Source organism: Crotalus tigris, unplaced genomic scaffold, assembly GCF_016545835.1.
Source record: "Crotalus tigris isolate CLP2741 ecotype Arizona unplaced genomic scaffold, ASM1654583v1 scf7180000017571.3126492, whole genome shotgun sequence".
Taxonomy (NCBI): domain Eukaryota; kingdom Metazoa; phylum Chordata; class Lepidosauria; order Squamata; family Viperidae; genus Crotalus; species Crotalus tigris.
In genome coordinates, this window is record NW_024096482.1 from 1,735,686 (window position 1) to 1,752,800 (window position 17,115).

The following is a 17,115-nucleotide window of genomic DNA, read 5'->3' on the forward strand; positions in this document are numbered from 1 at the left end:
TGTTTACTGCCACTATAATTTCATTCATTTTTCTTCCATTGCTTTCTTCCTCTACAATGATGATACATTCCAACCTGGAGAAGAATTTTGTTATGGTTAACTGCTTTCTCTACTCTGCTTTCTGTATCTTCTCTAGTTATTTAATAACTTGTCCTCTGAGATAAGTTTGAGTCATGATGACTTTAAGGGCACATATGTGAAGTTTACTTCAGTGGTCCCCAACCTTTGTGGCTTGGCCTGGCTGGAGGGAGGGAGATAGAAACTGGCCGTGCGAGTGTCAGGCTGGCACGCACACATTCAGTTCAACTAGCATGACATGCGGGCCGGCACATGAGTGCCCGGCGCTCACACAAGTTGAACTGAGCATGCATGCACGCTCCAGCCAGTCACTCGCACAACCCAATTCCAAATAAGCCATGGCCCAGCAGTGGGCTATATAGCCCAGGGGTTGGGAACCCCTGGTTTACTTAATGAAAAAGAAAACAGAAGTGGCTTCTTTCAAGGTGTTTTGGCTTCTCTTATTAATTTATAGTGCTGAGATTTCCTAGTACTCTTTTGTGCAAGTGTAACTAAGTTAAATTCTGTTCAGGTTATTTGAAATACCGTAGCAATAATATATATATAATTTATATATATATTGTCCATATATCTTTAATAGTGATGACTTCTTACATTAGAATAAAAAGATTTTCTTTTCTTTTATCTAGATGGAAGAAAGCCCGCTCTGAAGGAGGTTATCGTGCTGAAATGACTTATTGTAGGAGAAATTTTCTGAACAGAACTTCACTACTAACACTTGAGGTACTTTAATCCTTTTAATCTTTTTTTCTAATCTGCAAAAATCTCTATTCAATAATGAAGAATATTAATAACAGAACATCAGTTGGAAGGGACCTTGGAGGTCTTCTAATCCAACCTCCTTCTCAAGCAGGAAACCCTATACCATTTCAGATAAATGGTTGTCCAATCTCTTCTTAAAATCCTCCAGTGTTGGAGCACCTACAGCTTCTGGAGGCAAGTCGTTCCACTGATTAATTATTCCAACTCTCAGGAAATCTTTTAATCTTTTATGTAGTTTGTATTTTTAGCTTGTTTAAAACATTTGAAAATTAAATACCACTGATACCAATTCTCTTTGTTACCTACAGATGCAATGGCAAATAGGTGAGATGGAAATACAAATATCAATCATGAGATTCTGGATAGATGCTTTCTGCACTAATGGTTTTTGTGGCAGTATTAAGATTATAAATATATATGTAGTTACAGTGTGCTAAAGTGCAAGTGTATTAATAAAACACAATTATATAAATCTATTTTAGGATGTAAAACAGGAACTTATCAGAGTGGTTCAGGCAGCGGGGTTTGCTGCACCCTCATCTCGTCACGAAGGAATACATTCTTTGTCACTACAAGAAATGGTTCTCCTTAAAGCTGTGCTAACTGCAGGGCTGTATGACAATGTGGGGAAGATAATGTACACCAAGTCTGTGGATGTTACAGAGAAATTAGCATGCATGGCAGAGACGGCTCAGGGTAAAGCACAGGTGCACCCTTCTTCTGTAAACAGGGATCTGCAAACCTATGGATGGCTGCTATATCAAGAGAAAGTAAGCTAAATTAGATTTTTTTATTGTAGTGGTATGAAAATGCAGTATTATGTAGAGGTAGGATTTCTCCACATGGTTCAGGTGGGCATGCTTTATGGCTCTAAGTATGTTTGGCTTATTATAAAATCATTTCTGTTCTCCACTTCTATTACAGAGTTTCTGTTTAAGGGGACTGAAGTAAAGAGGACTTCTATGTTTGTTTTTTGGGGAGCCCTTATTTAAAGATGGATCCTGATAAGATTTAGATGTTGCACTAAGTAGATCCTTTTATCCAGGAATTACAGAGACTTGGATTGCTGTCTTTAGGCGTTCTGCTAGATTATTATTGTCAATGGAGGCTCAGTCATTATTGAAGTTAGCAAAGCCTTTCTCGCTTATGCAGTTGATTGGTGGCATCTAACCAGTCCGTATAAAAGTAGCCTGATCAACTATCAGACAGTGCTTGCTTCGAGATTGAATTATCATGAAGTGCTTTATGTGCAGATGCATTTTTGCATACTATTTTTATGTAAAACCTTTGTCCTGCAGTTGTTAAACTGATATATAGTTCCATAACTTCGTAGCTACCAATGCTACTTATTTAAAGCTTGCAAAACATTTAGACTATGCAAGTATATACTTTAAAAAGTACCTTTATTCTTGCACACACAATATTTTTGATAAGGACCTTGAGTATAATGCTTTTATAATCATATTTTCAAATAAATATAAAAATGAATTCCCTGGATAGAAAAATAATTGCTACATGAAAAACAACAAATTGATAAATCAAATGAATTGTATTTGTCTTTTCTATTCAGATTAGATATGCCAGAGTGTTCTTGAAAGAGACCAGCTTAATTTCCCCCTTTCCAATATTACTTTTTGGTGGAGATATAGAAGTGCTGCATCGTGAACGCCTTTTATCAGTTGATGGCTGGATCCATTTTCAGGTATATCTTATGTGTGAGTTAGGAAGCATTTTGTTACATCACTGAACTTTGTTTTCATTTAGTGTGCAAAGTCCACAGACAGATAAACTCTGATAGAAAGCAGATTACAAAGAAAATATATTTGTCATATTTATTGATAATAAGTGTTCTCAAACTTATTAGGCTTCTGCTCAGATTCTGTAAAGAAAAGAGAGCACAAATAACATTTTGGTCACTGGCTTGAATGTTTTCTCCATTCAGTTTGAAACATTGCTATTTCTGTGACATCTAACTTGTGGAACGATGACTTTAAGTACCTCCTGTTAAAATATTACTAATTAGCTCATACTGATCTGAATTGGATATACAGTGGGGCAAAAAAGTATTTAGTCAGCCACCAATTGTGCAAGTTCTCCCACTTAAAAAGATGAGAGAGGCCTGTAATTGTCATCATAGGTAGACCTCAACTATGAGAGACAAAATGAGAAAACAAATCCAGACAATCACCTTGTCTGATTTGGAAAGAATTTATTTGCAAATTATGGTGGAAAATAAGTATTTGGTCAATATCAAAAGTTAATCTCAATACTTTGTTATATATCCTTTGTTGGCAATGAGAGAGGTCAAACGTTTTCTGTAAGTCTTCACAAGGTTGGTACACACTGTTGCTGGTACGTTGGCCCATTCCTCCATGCAGATCTCTAGAGCAGTGATGTTTTGGGGCTGTCACTGGGCAACACGGACTTTCAACTCCCTCCAAAGGTTTTCTATGGGGTTGAGATCTGGAGACTGCCTAGGCCACTCCAGGACCTTGAAATGCTTCTTACAAAGCCACTCCTTCATTGCCCAGGTGGTGTGTTTGGGATCATTGTCATGCTGAAAGATCAGCCACGTTTCATCTTCAATGCCCTTGCTGATGGAAGGAGGTTTGCACTCAAAATCTCACGATACATGGCCCCATTCATTCTTTCCTGTACACGGATCAGTGGTCCTGGTCCCTTTGCAGAGAAACAGCCCCAAAGCATGATGTTGCCACCCCTATGCTTCACAATACGTATGGTGTTCGTTGGATGCAACTCAGCATTTTCTTTCCTCCAAACACGAGTTGTGTTTCTACCAAACAGTTCTAGTTTGGTTTCATCTGACCATAGGACATTCTCCCAATCCTCTTCTGGATCATCCAAATGCTCTCTAGCAAACTTCAGACAGGCCCAGACATGTACTGGCTTAAGTAGGGGGACACGTCTGGCACTGCAGGATCTGAGTCCCTGGCGGCGTAGTGTGTTACTGATGGTTGCCTTTGTTGCGTTGGTCTCAGCTCTCTGCAGGTCATTCACTAGGTTCCCCCAGTGTGGTTCTGGGATTTTTGCTCACCATTCTTGTGATCATGTTGACCCCATGGGGTAAGATCTTGCGTGGAGCCCCAAATCGAGGGAGATTATCAGTGGTCTTGTATGTCTTCCATTTTCTAATTATTGTTCCCACAGTTGATTTCTTCACACTAAGCTGCCTATTGCAGATTCAGTCTTCCCAGCCTGGTGCAGGTCTACAATTTTGTTTCTGGTGTCCTTCGACAGCTCTTTGGTCTTCACCATAGTGGAGTTTGGAGTGTGACTGTTTGAGGTTGTGGACAGGTATCTTTTATACTGATAACAAGTTCAAACAGGTGCCATTAATACAGGTAATGAGTGGAATACAGAGGAGTTTCTTAAAGAAGAAGTTACAGGTCTGTGAGAGCCAGAAAACTTGCTTGTTTGTAGGTGACCAAATACTTATTTTCCACCATAATTTGCAAATAAATTCTTTCCAAATCAGATAATGTGATTGTCTGGATTTGTTTTCTCATTTTGTCTCTCATAGTTGAGGTCTACCTATGATGACAATTACAGGCCTCTCTCATCTTTTTAAGTGGGAGAACTTGCACAATTGGTAGCTGACTAAATACTTTTTTGCCCTACTGTAACAGGAAACACATTTAACAACCAATCCCATATTGGTTATAAAATAGAATGAGTTCTAACACTGAAATTCTTGACTCCTTCCTAATATTGCTAACCCTAATTTCAAGCAGCATCATTACATCTCTCCAGGCCAGTGTGTTCCAAAATTTGTCTCAATGTCATAGTCATTAAACTTGTTTTAATCTTAATAATTATTAATAAAATAAGTAATTTGACATTACTTATTTTCACAGGCCCCTGTAAAAATTGCAGTAATTTTCAAGCAACTGAGAGCGCTCATTGAGTCTGTTTTAAAGCAAAAGCTTGAAAACCCTAAAATGACCCTTGAAGGTAATTTTATTGTTTCTATGTTGCCATGAAAAAATTGAATATATATGTAAGATATATGGGAAAACTGTCTGCGTTCTTGCTGAAAAGTATTCGTATGGCAGATGCTTAATTTCTACAAAACACATAAGTTACCATCGAGGATAGCTGTAGCTATTTATCAGATGCAGTCATTACTTTTTACTAGTAAGATCTTCAGTGAGTCGCATCAGTGCACTATTTTTACTCAATTTTGGAGGGAGAAGTTAAAGTTTTTCAATGTCTGGAAACTAAATGAGAATTCAGTAGTAAAGACAGTGGCAGCGAGTTCTAAAGAAATAACCATTTCCATATAATGGGTCACTGATTATGAAACTACGAGATAGAGAAAAAAACCCTCTGAGCCTATGGTTTGTCTCTTTAATTAAGTTGTGTGGAACAGCTTAACTATGCCAGCACTGGAGATGCTAACTTTTTCTTATTTATAATTTCTGACTTCTGTGCATCTTTTGCCAGGTACAGTGCATCTGGCCATTTGACAATACATCCATGAAAATTTTGAGTGATGAGAAGAATTAAGTTTATTCTTTCTTAACACTGTTATTTTTCTAGATGACAAAATTTTGAACATCATCAAAGAACTGATAAAAACAGAAAACGCTGTCTGATAGTTCAAAGCCACAGAAGTTGGAAGAAGAAAAATATGACTGAAGAATGTGCTTGTTTAAAGAAAACAATGCAATCAGCATTAGGATGCTGAACCTTCCACATACATTCTGTCATTATTCTGCAAGAAATAAGATTGCCTTGTAAAACTGATAATAAAAACTCTTGAACAGTGGGTATTCAAATTTAAATAATGGCAACCATGGAGATGGTTTCAGTATAAAAATGAGAATTGTTTTTTTATTTTGTCATAAAGCATATCTTGATTATGCTTTCAGTTGTAAGATTTCAGCATAGATTTCTGTTCTTTTAAAGAAAGTACACAATTGAGGAACCAGAATCTTTCTTTGCCAAAATGCATGAATAGATTAGATAATTATTAAGCAAAATTTTATCTGTGTCATTCTAAGAATTTTTTTATTTTCATTCATTACCCAAATGATTACTTGCAAAAGACATAGTACAGATTAGTAGTGCCAGGAGATATGTGTCTTTGGTATTTCTAAATGTTTGATGTACAAATATTTGCTTGAAGACCCAGATTGTTTTTAGTATGCATGCTTCTATAGATTGAGATTCTCTGTTTGAATTCAGTATTATAAAACTAGAAGAAATATTACATCTTTTTTTTAAAAGGCAACATACCACCTCAAATATTTAGAAACTTTCTTCTTTATATAAAGAAACTATATAGAAAAAGAAAAATTATGCATACCACCTTTTATATGCCTTTTTGTACACATACGTCTCATAGGAGTTTCAACTTGATTCATACTCAAAACACGTTTGCTTTCCTCTATCATATATAATGCTATTTTCACTTTAAAATTTGCAACACATCTTAGCATCAGGCACAAAATTTAAAACTAAAACAGGCGAATAAATATCTTACACTCAGCTGAGTTTCTACAAATTATTGTCCAAATAAAGAACCTAAGTGTGCAACGACACCACATTGTGTTCCACCAACCATAATTGGTGTTATCAAATTTGATGTATTAAAAATACTGTGTCCTATATGAACTGAAACTTATCAAGTGATGAAAGAATCAAGCTAGTTAAGAAATGTAAAGTCATGTACTTCAATATGAGTATAATTTTAATATTAAAAATAAAAATCATTCCTATTTAGATATTATCCTTAATAAATTGTGATGTCAGATTAGGATTTCACTTTTTTCTTAGTATTTAAGATCAATTAGAGCAAAGTGTTTTATTACAAATGTACATACTGTAAAAAGGCTTTAGAAATTTGTTTAATACTATATAATAAAAATGTGATGCTTTCTTTTCATCAACTAAAACTTTTGCCTCACTTACTTAGATGAGCTCTTGTTAATCTTAATCCTGAATTTTTATACAATTGAGTCAGTTCTTAAAATAAGAAGTCTTTGAAGACTTTGAAATACTAAAGTACTTTTTGTAAGCAGCTTGCAGATTTCAGTATTTCTTAGCAACTGATCTTTCCTGATAAAGAAACTACAGTTCTGTTGATATGCCTGAAAAGGATGAAAATCTTACAAAGATTTTACACTTGCCTTGATGTCAATTTTAAAGGAAAAAACTAATTCTCAAATCTCAAAAAGCTAAAAGGCAAATCTGATTAGTAGTATTATATAAGACTGTACACTGGCACAGCATCTTCATTCTCAGTTTCAATTGCATTTTTGCTTATTCTTATGAAAAACGTGCTGAGAATAATGACTTGGCATATGCTTGGAGAAGGAAAATGGAATTTTGGGGGAAATTGTAAAAAATGATAGACTAGGTACACAGAAGATAATTCAGAATTATAAGCAAGATAACTGTAACCAAGACAAAAAGGACAAGTATATAAAAAAGAGAGCCAGATAATTAGAATAATACCACTAAACTGTCCAAATTTGCAAGAACCAAGTCAAGAAAGCTATAGCTCAGAATGAACTAACACTTGCAACAAATGCCAAAAATACAAGTTCAATGTGTAAGGAACAAGAAGGAAATCAAGGGAATGATCAGGCCATTAATGGGAGAATATGGCAAGAAGGTGATGGGCTGCAGGGAGAAAGTAGAACTACTTAATTCCTTCTCGGTATCTGTCTTCACGCGGAAAGGAAAAATAGTCCAACCTACCAAAAGCAAGACGGAAGCAGCAGGAATGCAGATCAAAATAGGCATGAGAACACGAATCCACTCTATATGGGTTCAAATCATCAGGAGCAGATGGTTTACATCCCAGGGTTAAGGAGCTGATAGATGTTCTCTTGGAACCACTGAACAGAACCTTAGAGGAACTGCCAGAGGTCTGGAAAAGATCTGATATTCCAATTTTCAACAAGAGGAAAAAGGAGGATCCAGGAAACTACAGACCAACCAGTTTGATATTGATACTGGGAAAATCCTGGAAAAGATAATCAGGTGGTGGATTTGGGAGCACTTAGCAACAAGTAAGACAATTACTAGAAGCCAGCATGGGTTTGTTAAAAACATATCAGACAAAATTTATTAAAAGTAGCAGATTGGAGAAATGCTGTGGATTTTAGTAAGCTATTTGACTGACCATAGTTTATTAGTAAGATACTACCACCAAATGGATTCACAGTTGACTGATCACATTCAGTGTGTAGTTCTCAATGGAGAGAAGCATGGGGTACCTCAAGGTTTTGTACTGAGACCAGCACTCTTCATAAATGATCTAGATGATACAAATATGGTTATTGTCCTTTATCAGACAAGTCAATTTTGCCATCTCTGCTAATTTTATTTAAGTAATTTATTTAGATGCTGTCCCTATTGCTATCCAAAGCAATTCTGGGCAGTTTGATTCTACAGTATAATCTTCAACAGCCATTCCTCCACTATGGGTGTTTCAGTCTTTTCATTTCTGTCTATATAATAATTTTGCAGCAATTATCATACCTCCCATAACTCTTTTCTAATTGTCCATCCAGTTCTGATTTCAATTGAATATCAATCTTTCAAATTCTTTGTATCACTGTATTTGAACCCAAAATGTTCTGGCTTTTTAAAAAGTCTAACGCAAATCTGAAGTTCTTTATACATTATAAATATTTTATGGAGTCAGGTATCAATAATACATCATTTTATAAAAATTCTCTTTTAGGTTATAATTTCAGTCCTTTTGGCCACATATTTTTCCACTGATCCATCAGTGCATTTTATCCAAAGTTCTTTACCCATTTTAACATACACTCTTTCACTTATTCTTCCACTTCACATTTCAACAAAAGTTTATATAGTTTAGCAATTACATGTTCATCATTTGCAGAGTTCAATTTCAGATTCTGCCTTGTGCTGTTCAGTTTCAAACGTCCTGTTATCTATCTTAAAACTATGCATATGAAAACTATTTAAAGCTAAGTCCTTCTGCAGTCAACTGATCTCTTCAATTCATCTTGCATTCTCCATGGTCTTGTTCTAACTGTTCCCAATATGTTAATCATCTCTCTTTGCCCGCTATTTCTCTTCTATAAAATGTTTCTTGTACTGAGACCCATAAGGCATTTTCTGGTACAATCTGGGTTTATATCTATTCAATACTGTTAATATGACACTTTTAATATAGTGATTTTTAAAATCCACATTAATCTTACAGTAGACCAAATTGGGTTTCAGAGAGAAGCTGGAGCTGTTCCTGCAGTTTGCTATACAGTCTGACCAAAGCCTATAAAGCACATTGTGAAATAGAGGATGACGGCCCACAATTTATATGGCTTTAAAGAAAAATTAAGGGTTGAAGGGAGTTTGGAAATTTATATAATGCAGAAATCCAAGAATTGGTAAGGATAAGGCTAGGCTTATAGCTACCATATATGTTACCTCTAGGATGTGTCTTTCTCAGGGTCAGCTGCTAGAGAGGATACTGTTGGGCGGATGTCTTACTGCCAACTTCCCCAAAGCCTCTGGTGATTGGTTACTGTGGAGAGGATAACTATAGTAGTTGGGCTCAGTGCTCTACATCTTAAGTAACTTTTTCCTATGTTCTTAACATGAATGTTTGTGATTTCAAAACATATTTTGTTTCAGGAAGTTGCCAGTAGTGTATGTGTTGAAATATGTATTGATTTACAAGAAGGGCTTTTTTTACTGCCATTTATAGTTTTAAGTTCCTTGTATTAAAAAAAAAACATTTTAGCAGCCATTCTAATTTTGTTCTTTTAGGCAGCCTTAAGCTATTTTATTAATCTAACCATTTCGTATTTCAAGAAATACTCTTTTCAAGATACAAACTTCCAATAGTAAATCCATTCTTCCTAACCTGGTGTCCTCTAGATGGTAGATATTTGGCTTACCAGTATTTCTATTTTGTACAACTAGAGAATCCAGGCTGATAATAGAAATCAGAGATGTCCCCAAACAGAATTGTCTTAGCTTCACTCCTTCTGCTAAACTATTGTGTTTTTAGGTTTGATTTAGCAATGTGTAAATTCAAGCTTTGATTATAAAATAAAGAGTTTGGCCATTTTGTATTTGGTATACATTCTAGCAGCTGTTTGTTCAAGAAGGAATGGCACAAAAGGCCATGGCTTAGTGTAAAGGGTGAATGTGCTCAACATGTCAGTTTTATAGTAATTCATACAAGGTGTATGTATGTGTAGGTGGTCGTCAATCTCGGTTTAATAATCGTTCTAGCTAAGCCATCCAAAAACAGTAGGCCCGCTGTGGCTCGACAGTTAGATTGGCGAAGGAGGAAGATGGCGCCTTTCTTCACCGCCTCCCGGCTCTCTTGTTCGCACTGGAGGGACACATTCTGCCCGCCGGTTTCCAGAAAACAAGGGCTTTTGAATCAGGCTATAGACGTAAAGGCAGGGGAATCTAAAGCAAAAGAGGGCCTTAAAAAAAAAAAAACCCTCCAAAGTTTTCATGAGACTGGAGGGCTCATCTCTAGGTCCTTCGACCGTCTCGACGGCAGATAAAATGGCAGGCGCCCCTTCAGAACGACAAGTGTCGCCTCCCAGGGCGAGGTAGGGAGCCAACACACGCGCGCCGAGGCCGAGAGACCTGCTCCTGCCGCTCAGAAACCCCAGGGCGCCTTGCGAGAGCGGTTCTTTAGCCGGGAAAGCCGGCGAGGCGACGGAAGAATGCCTCCCCGGCGGGCGGGCGGGCGCAGGGGCGGGGCAGCGCTGCCGAACATATAGCCGACCCCGCGCCTCTCGCCTCGGCGCTGCCCGAGAGGCAGCCAGGAGCGCGGAGCCGCAGGATGGTCATCACACGGATTAGCCAGGAGCGCGTCGCGGCTGCGGCTCCCAGCGGCCGGCCAGACCCTCCGCTCAAGCGGCAGCGGCACGAGGACGTGACCCCCGAGGAGCGGCCTGAGCCCCCGGGCGGCGGCGGCACCGTGGCCGGCCGCCAGCTCCGCGCGCCGGTGAAGAAAAGTAAGCCGCCTCCGGTGGGTCGGCTTCGCAGCCGCGGCGAACCCATGCGCCCTCTGGAGCGCCAGATCTTCCGCGACTATGGGCAGAGCTGGTACCGTTTCCGAAAGGAGCTGGAGGGCAAGTTCCACCCGCTTGATCCGCTGGCACAGCAGCCACAAGTAAGGAGAGAAAGGCGGTCCGAGGAAACGAAATCAGGTCGCTGTCCAACCTGGTCCGCCCTTCGGCCCAGAAGGAGGTCGCGATTCTTCTTTTTCATGTGCCCACGAAAAGCCTGGGCAGAGTTTCCCCCGGGCCAAAGTGAACCTCCGCTCTCTCCGCTCTCGTCTTCCCCCTTTCCCGATAGGGCTTTTCCAGAGTTAAGTTTATTCCGTGAGGAGGCACATGCAGGTTCCCCTAGGGTGGAGGATTCAGAGTCACTTATTGAACCAAGTCAGAAGAAACACACACAAATACACACCCTTAGACTTTTGACACAACACAGTCCTGGTAGGAAAACGCTATGTTTTGTTTTGGATGCTCCATCTCTTTCCTTCACAGAATGCAATTTTGTTTAGGGAGAAACCTTGAAGTGCCTCACCTGCACCTGCACCAAAATAGGAATCCAAACACAGACAAATTTTGGTGCATGCAATCATTCTTAAAAGAGCTGCTTCTGGGACATTTGAAAATTTGGATTAGAGGCTGAATGGCTAGAGCTGATCAATGAGATGGGGCAGGATCTGAGCTTGAACTTTATTTTAGATGTGATGTGGGGAGGATTGCCAGATGTGCATCATATTTTGGCTCAGATATATGCTTTATTAATTGCTTCCATTGTTATACACATGTATTCTTGGAATTTTGAGTACGCATTTGCATTATAGCCTGAACATAGTTGTCCGGTATGCTGCACTTATGCTCTAATAATACTGCTTTACAATGGGCACATTTCTTTGAGATAAATGTGCATATCAGATGTTAATAAAATTAGATATCTGTTGCTTTTTGTTTCTAAATTCTCAGACACTTTTTGGTGACTTATCCTAATGAAGGAGGATCTTATTGAACAGTAGGGAATGACTGACAAAGCACTTTAAATATTTTTTTTCTTCATGCCATGTGCCATTCTTTGTTGAGTTTTCTTTATACCTTTCATACATGGCTTTTCCAGTAAGGATGGAAGAACGAACACTTTTTTTTCACTAAAAAATAAAAATACTTAAAGGTATAAATATGTGTGTGTTTTGTTGTATGTACATATTCTAGTTGTGTATGGATATTCTCAAGTCATCCAAAGGTGCTTTTTCTAGAGGCAACTGGACTTTCCTGTTTTTCTTTGAAGACATTTTGCTTCTCATCCAAGAAACGTCTTCAGCTCTGACTACAAGGAATATAAATCCTTCCATTCCCCACCATCCAATCAGAGCTGAAGAAGCTTCTTGGATGAAAAGTGAAACTTCTTCAAAGAAAAACCAAGTCCATTTGCCTCTTGAAAAAGCACCTTTGGGACATATCTTGGTTGTTTTGCAATGAAGGGGAGGGTGAGCATGGCCGGAGCTGACCAGTCATATAAAATGTATGTGGACTGATGACAATCAAATGCAACTAAAGCCCAATAAATTGCAAACATGTTTGAAAAACATAACTGGTAAATATAGTATCAAATATGATTGCAATTAGTATTTTCAATAAATTAATAATTCAGTAAATTAATAGCAATTTCTGTGTTCAGTGTTTTACTGTGTTTTTTCTTGTTCTCATATTTGTTCTTTTGTTCATAGATTCCTGTTAACACTTATAATGTATATAATCCTATATTTATTGTTCCAATTTGACCATATTGATATATCTTTTTTTAAAAAAAGCAAAATAGAAACAAAATCTAATTTGCAACCAGCTCGTTGTTTGGATAGTATTGTTCCTTTGTATGCTTGCCACTTGATAAACATACTAATAACAGTATTCAGGATGCAAATGCATTCATTATTTCAATTATTCATATTTATTCACATTGAAAGCAATTTAAATAATGAAATCAGAAGTAACCAGTAAATATCCCTTGTCTTTGAAATAATTCCATACTAACATTTTAATCCATTGTATTCTATGGCTGCATGTAGATTTCAATGATATCTCTTTTGCATCCTAACACCTTCTTTTCTTGGCTTCCCAGATAACTACAGATGCCCGTTGCAAACTGATCAGCTGGCTAATTCCAGTGCATAAACATTTTGGCTTTTCTTTCGAATCCTTATGCCTGACAGTAAACACACTAGACCGTTTTCTCATAACCACCCCAGTGGCTGCTGACTGCTTTCAACTCCTTGGGGTCACCTCACTCTTCATCTCTTGCAAACAGGTACTAGGGTCTCAAAAATTTCATTCTCCTCCTCCTCCTCTTCCCCTTCTCCTTCCTTCTTCCTTCTCCTTCCCCTTCTTCTTCTCTCTCAGTTGATCGCTAGATTTTCCTTTGTACATCTAATATTGAAATTATGTTCACAAAAAGCAATTTTATGTTGGTCTGTATCACAAACTGCTCTATTCCCTCCTGAATCATCAGTCACTTTGTTCAGTTTCCTAAATTCATTTAAAAAACAACAAGAGCCAAACAAGTGATGTTCTATTGAGCTCAACCTACTGTTAAAGAACATAATATCTCCATCCTTGTTGCAGGATATCATATTTCACAGGATAGACATCCTGGTTTTGGAGCTTGACATGAATTGTGAAAGTTCATTACAGAAATTTTTCGTCTTTGGCCTTGAAGCCATCTGCAGTCCACTCTTCAGAAACCTCTCCAAAGTCAGGAGCTATTTTCTAAAAAAAAAAAAAAAAAAATCTAAACAAAGTCAGGAGATTTTTTTTCTAAAAATATAAGATTGAGCATAGAGAGCATCTTCAAAGAGGAAAATAATCAATTAGATTCCTTCCGAAGGCTTCTGATAGGTCACAGGAAAAAGATAAGGAAGAGACCAAGAGCTTTCCTACCATGTTAACATTTTAATATCTAAATCCCCATGTTTATAATTTCCCAATCAAATCTCCCTCTATGTGGAGATGTGTGCTGCAGCTCCAGAAAACAATATCTTAAAAAAGATTAAGCCAAGATTAAGCATTTAAATTTACATTAATCTGAATAAGTTTATTATATCTTTTGATTTTCCAGCTAATGAATATAATTTAAAAAAAGAATATCTGATGCTAAGGACATTAAGAGTGACAAAAAATAATAACCATTGGAAAAAACAACATTCAGTACTGGAAGCATCCCAAGATATTATCTTCTGCCTAAATTCCTGCATATTGCTTTCTATGCTTGTGTGTTTTACAGGTTGAAGTGCACCCACCAAAGGTGAAACAGCTCCTGGCCCTTTGTTGTGATACTTTCTCTCGCCAGCAGCTCTGCAATCTGGAATGCATCATTCTCAACAAGCTTCAGTTCAATCTGTCAGCTCCTACCATCAGTTTTTTTCTTGAACACTTCACCCATATGCGAATGGAAGCATGTGAAGCTGATGCTTGGGAAGCCAACAATGCCAAAGCTCTAGCAAAAGGTGTGGCTGAACTTAGCTTGGCTGACTATGCCTTTAATAAATACATGCCTTCCTTGTTGGCTGTCTGTTGCTTGAGGCTGGCTGATCAGATGTTGCGGCACCAGAAACCGCTGGACTTGCACTTAAGTGACTATCCAGAGGGAGTTTTGCAAGACTGCTTGGACAAGTTACATTTACTGGTCTCTTTAAATGAGGGCTCTTTGCCTTTGGTACTACCTCCTGAAATTGCAGATCAGTGTCTGCACTTAGAAAAATAAGTTAACCCAACAAAAACTATTTGAAATTTGTGGACCATGAATTCGGAAGTTTATGTTTTCTGTTTTGTTCCAGTTCCTAAATAAAAGGATCACTGATAGTTGCAATACCTCTGAAATAACAGTATTCACTTTGAATATTTACTCAATAATCTCTAATACTGTATTTATATTTATTAGTAGAAGCTGTGGTATTGATTTAGCCATAAGAATCAAAGAGCAGATTCTTTAATATTTTACAGATAATTTCAGATTCTATTTTGCACACTAGACATATATTGCACTGACATCATTTTAAGTAATAGCTTAGAGTTGTAAACAATGTATATTATGCCTGGTACTTTATTTATTAAAATGATAGTTCAGTTTGAAGCCATAAGAAGGAAAACAACATTGTAAAGATGTTTATCTAATAAAGCTTTTATCATTAATTGTGATTTGTTATATTGTTTTCTGTCTCCACTTATGAAAAAGATAAATTTATCCAAGAAGCACTTAGAAAAGAAGCAATTTCATAATATAGTTCGCAGTCCTACATATATAAATAAGTCTTAAGTAGATTCCCCTTTAATCAGTAATGTTTGAAACTGCAGCTTCAGGATCTAACTATGACTTATAAAAGGGCTTGATGGCTCAGCAGTTAAGACGGTGGGCTTGTCAGCTGGAAAATTGACAGCCCAAGTTAAAGACCTAAGCTCTGCAACAGGGTGAGCTCCCATTACTTGCCCCAGCACCTGCCCACTTAGCAGTTCAAAAGTGTGCAAATGCGAGTTGATAAATAGGTACCACTTCAGTGGAAGGTAACAACGTTCTGTGCATTTTGGCATATAATCATGCCGGCCACATGACCATGGAAAGTGTCTTCAGACAACACTGTCTCCCTCGGCTAGGAAACGGAGATGAGCACCATCCCATAGAGTTGGACACAAGTGGACAGGGGAATCCTTTATAACTTATGAAAAGGGAGCCATCTCTTAGAAAGAAAGTGCTGTAAAACATCAGAAAGTGGTGTGGGTGGGTGTGTTCATCTACCACTCCCTCCTTTTGTGATACCCTTTCTGCTGTACACAGACGAGCCCCAACAATTTCTTTTCACCCATGCCACCTTCCAATGCTCTGGTAAAACAAGAGTGACAATGATTGAGGACATATGAAAGAAAGCACTACATTTCTCTCCTTTAAGATTGCTGATGTTTAAAATAGCATTGCATTTTTCTGTCCCTATTAAGTTCAATACTATGATGTTAATTTCCTGCTAATAAATCATCTTTCTTTTTCAGAATAGTTCATAAAAATAGTTTATAAATGTGCCCTCTTTCCTGTATTCCAAAGCAATACAGAAAAGCAAAACAATAAAATAATACTATTAAGATGGTAAAAAAAAAATCAATAAAACACAGAGAATGAAAAAAATTATTTCAATATTCATGCCGGGAAGAAGAGATGAGTTTTCAACAAATTGAAAGATGCTATAATAAATGCTTTCCAAATTTCTGAAATTTTTCATTAGCATGAGGTCCACCACAAAGAAAGCTTATTAGGCTACTTTCAGAGGCCATGGTATGGTATGGTAATAGGAGTGGCCACATGCCAGACAATGAGAATCCAGTACAATGAGCACCCCAATGAGCTTCATTAATAACCTTAGTAGGCAAATGTAAACAGAAACATAAAAGCATAACATACCAAGCAAAGTTCTCTTCCTTCAGCCATAAGAAGTCCCAATAACAACAGTGGAGAGATCCCAAAAAGGCCAGGATGCACACTTGTACCAAAGCTCAAAGGCCAATAATAGGATTTTAAAATCCTTGCTTCTATGATAAGAAGACTTCAGGACCTGACTTTGATGAATGGTGCTTAACTCTGGGAAAGAAAACAAAAGTTCTGAGAACTACAAGTAGTCCTTGACTTATGACCATAATGGAGCCTGCCAGTCATGGTCCTAAGTTGTGATGGTTGTAAATTAGGTCATCCATGTGATCAACTGATCTGATTTTACAATCTTTTTAGTGATGGTAATTAAGTGACCAATGAGGTTGTAAAGCAAACACCTCAGTTGTTAAATGGTTTGCTATAGGCCAGTTTTGCAGAAAATCAGAAGTAAATGCTGGTTTGCAATAAAATTGTTGTGAAATGTGGTCACGTGACCACGGGATGCTGCAAATACTATAAGTGTGGGCCAGTTGCTGAGTGTCCAGCATGTGGTCTCATAATCACAAGGGGGGGGGGTCTGGCTGTCAGAACTTCAAATCCAGGTTGCAAGTATCCCGAGGTAGGCCCATTGTAATTTCAAGGACTTATATGCAGGTAAGCCAGTTGTGTGAAGATCCCCTCTTTCCTTAATTATCAAGCAAGAGTGAAAAACAAGCAGATTAAGCATAGCTTAGAATGAATTCTAAACTTTTAGTTTTCTAAATAAAAAAATGTCTCTAAATTCCTCAAAATATAATGATTTTCCGCAGTGCTACTACAGGATCCTTACTGTATAACAATTCCTAA

General features: G+C 37.6%; 2 protein-coding genes across 4 annotated transcripts in view; both read left to right on the forward strand.

Moving 5' to 3' along the window:
- The window catches only part of DHX29 (DExH-box helicase 29), a 29,155-nt gene extending 22,403 nt beyond the window's left edge, over positions 1–6,752 (forward strand). For all 3 annotated transcript variants that reach the window (XM_039355666.1, XM_039355672.1, XM_039355683.1), the window contains 5 exons: positions 708–801; positions 1,323–1,610; positions 2,411–2,542; positions 4,716–4,812; positions 5,401–6,752. In XM_039355666.1, the coding sequence (XP_039211600.1) occupies positions 708–801; positions 1,323–1,610; positions 2,411–2,542; positions 4,716–4,812; positions 5,401–5,456 (667 nt within the window). In that variant the 3' untranslated portion in view covers positions 5,457–6,752. The remainder of the gene's footprint in view (positions 1–707; positions 802–1,322; positions 1,611–2,410; positions 2,543–4,715; positions 4,813–5,400) is intronic.
- A 3,532-nt stretch (positions 6,753–10,284) lies between these two features.
- CCNO (cyclin O) lies at positions 10,285–14,990 on the forward strand. Its single transcript, XM_039355131.1, has 3 exons — positions 10,285–10,987; positions 12,982–13,167; positions 14,140–14,990. Exons 1-3 carry the CDS (start codon positions 10,655–10,657, stop codon positions 14,617–14,619), a joined length of 999 nt encoding a protein of 332 aa, XP_039211065.1. The 5' UTR covers positions 10,285–10,654; the 3' UTR covers positions 14,620–14,990.
- Positions 14,991–17,115: the final 2,125 nt, after the last annotated feature.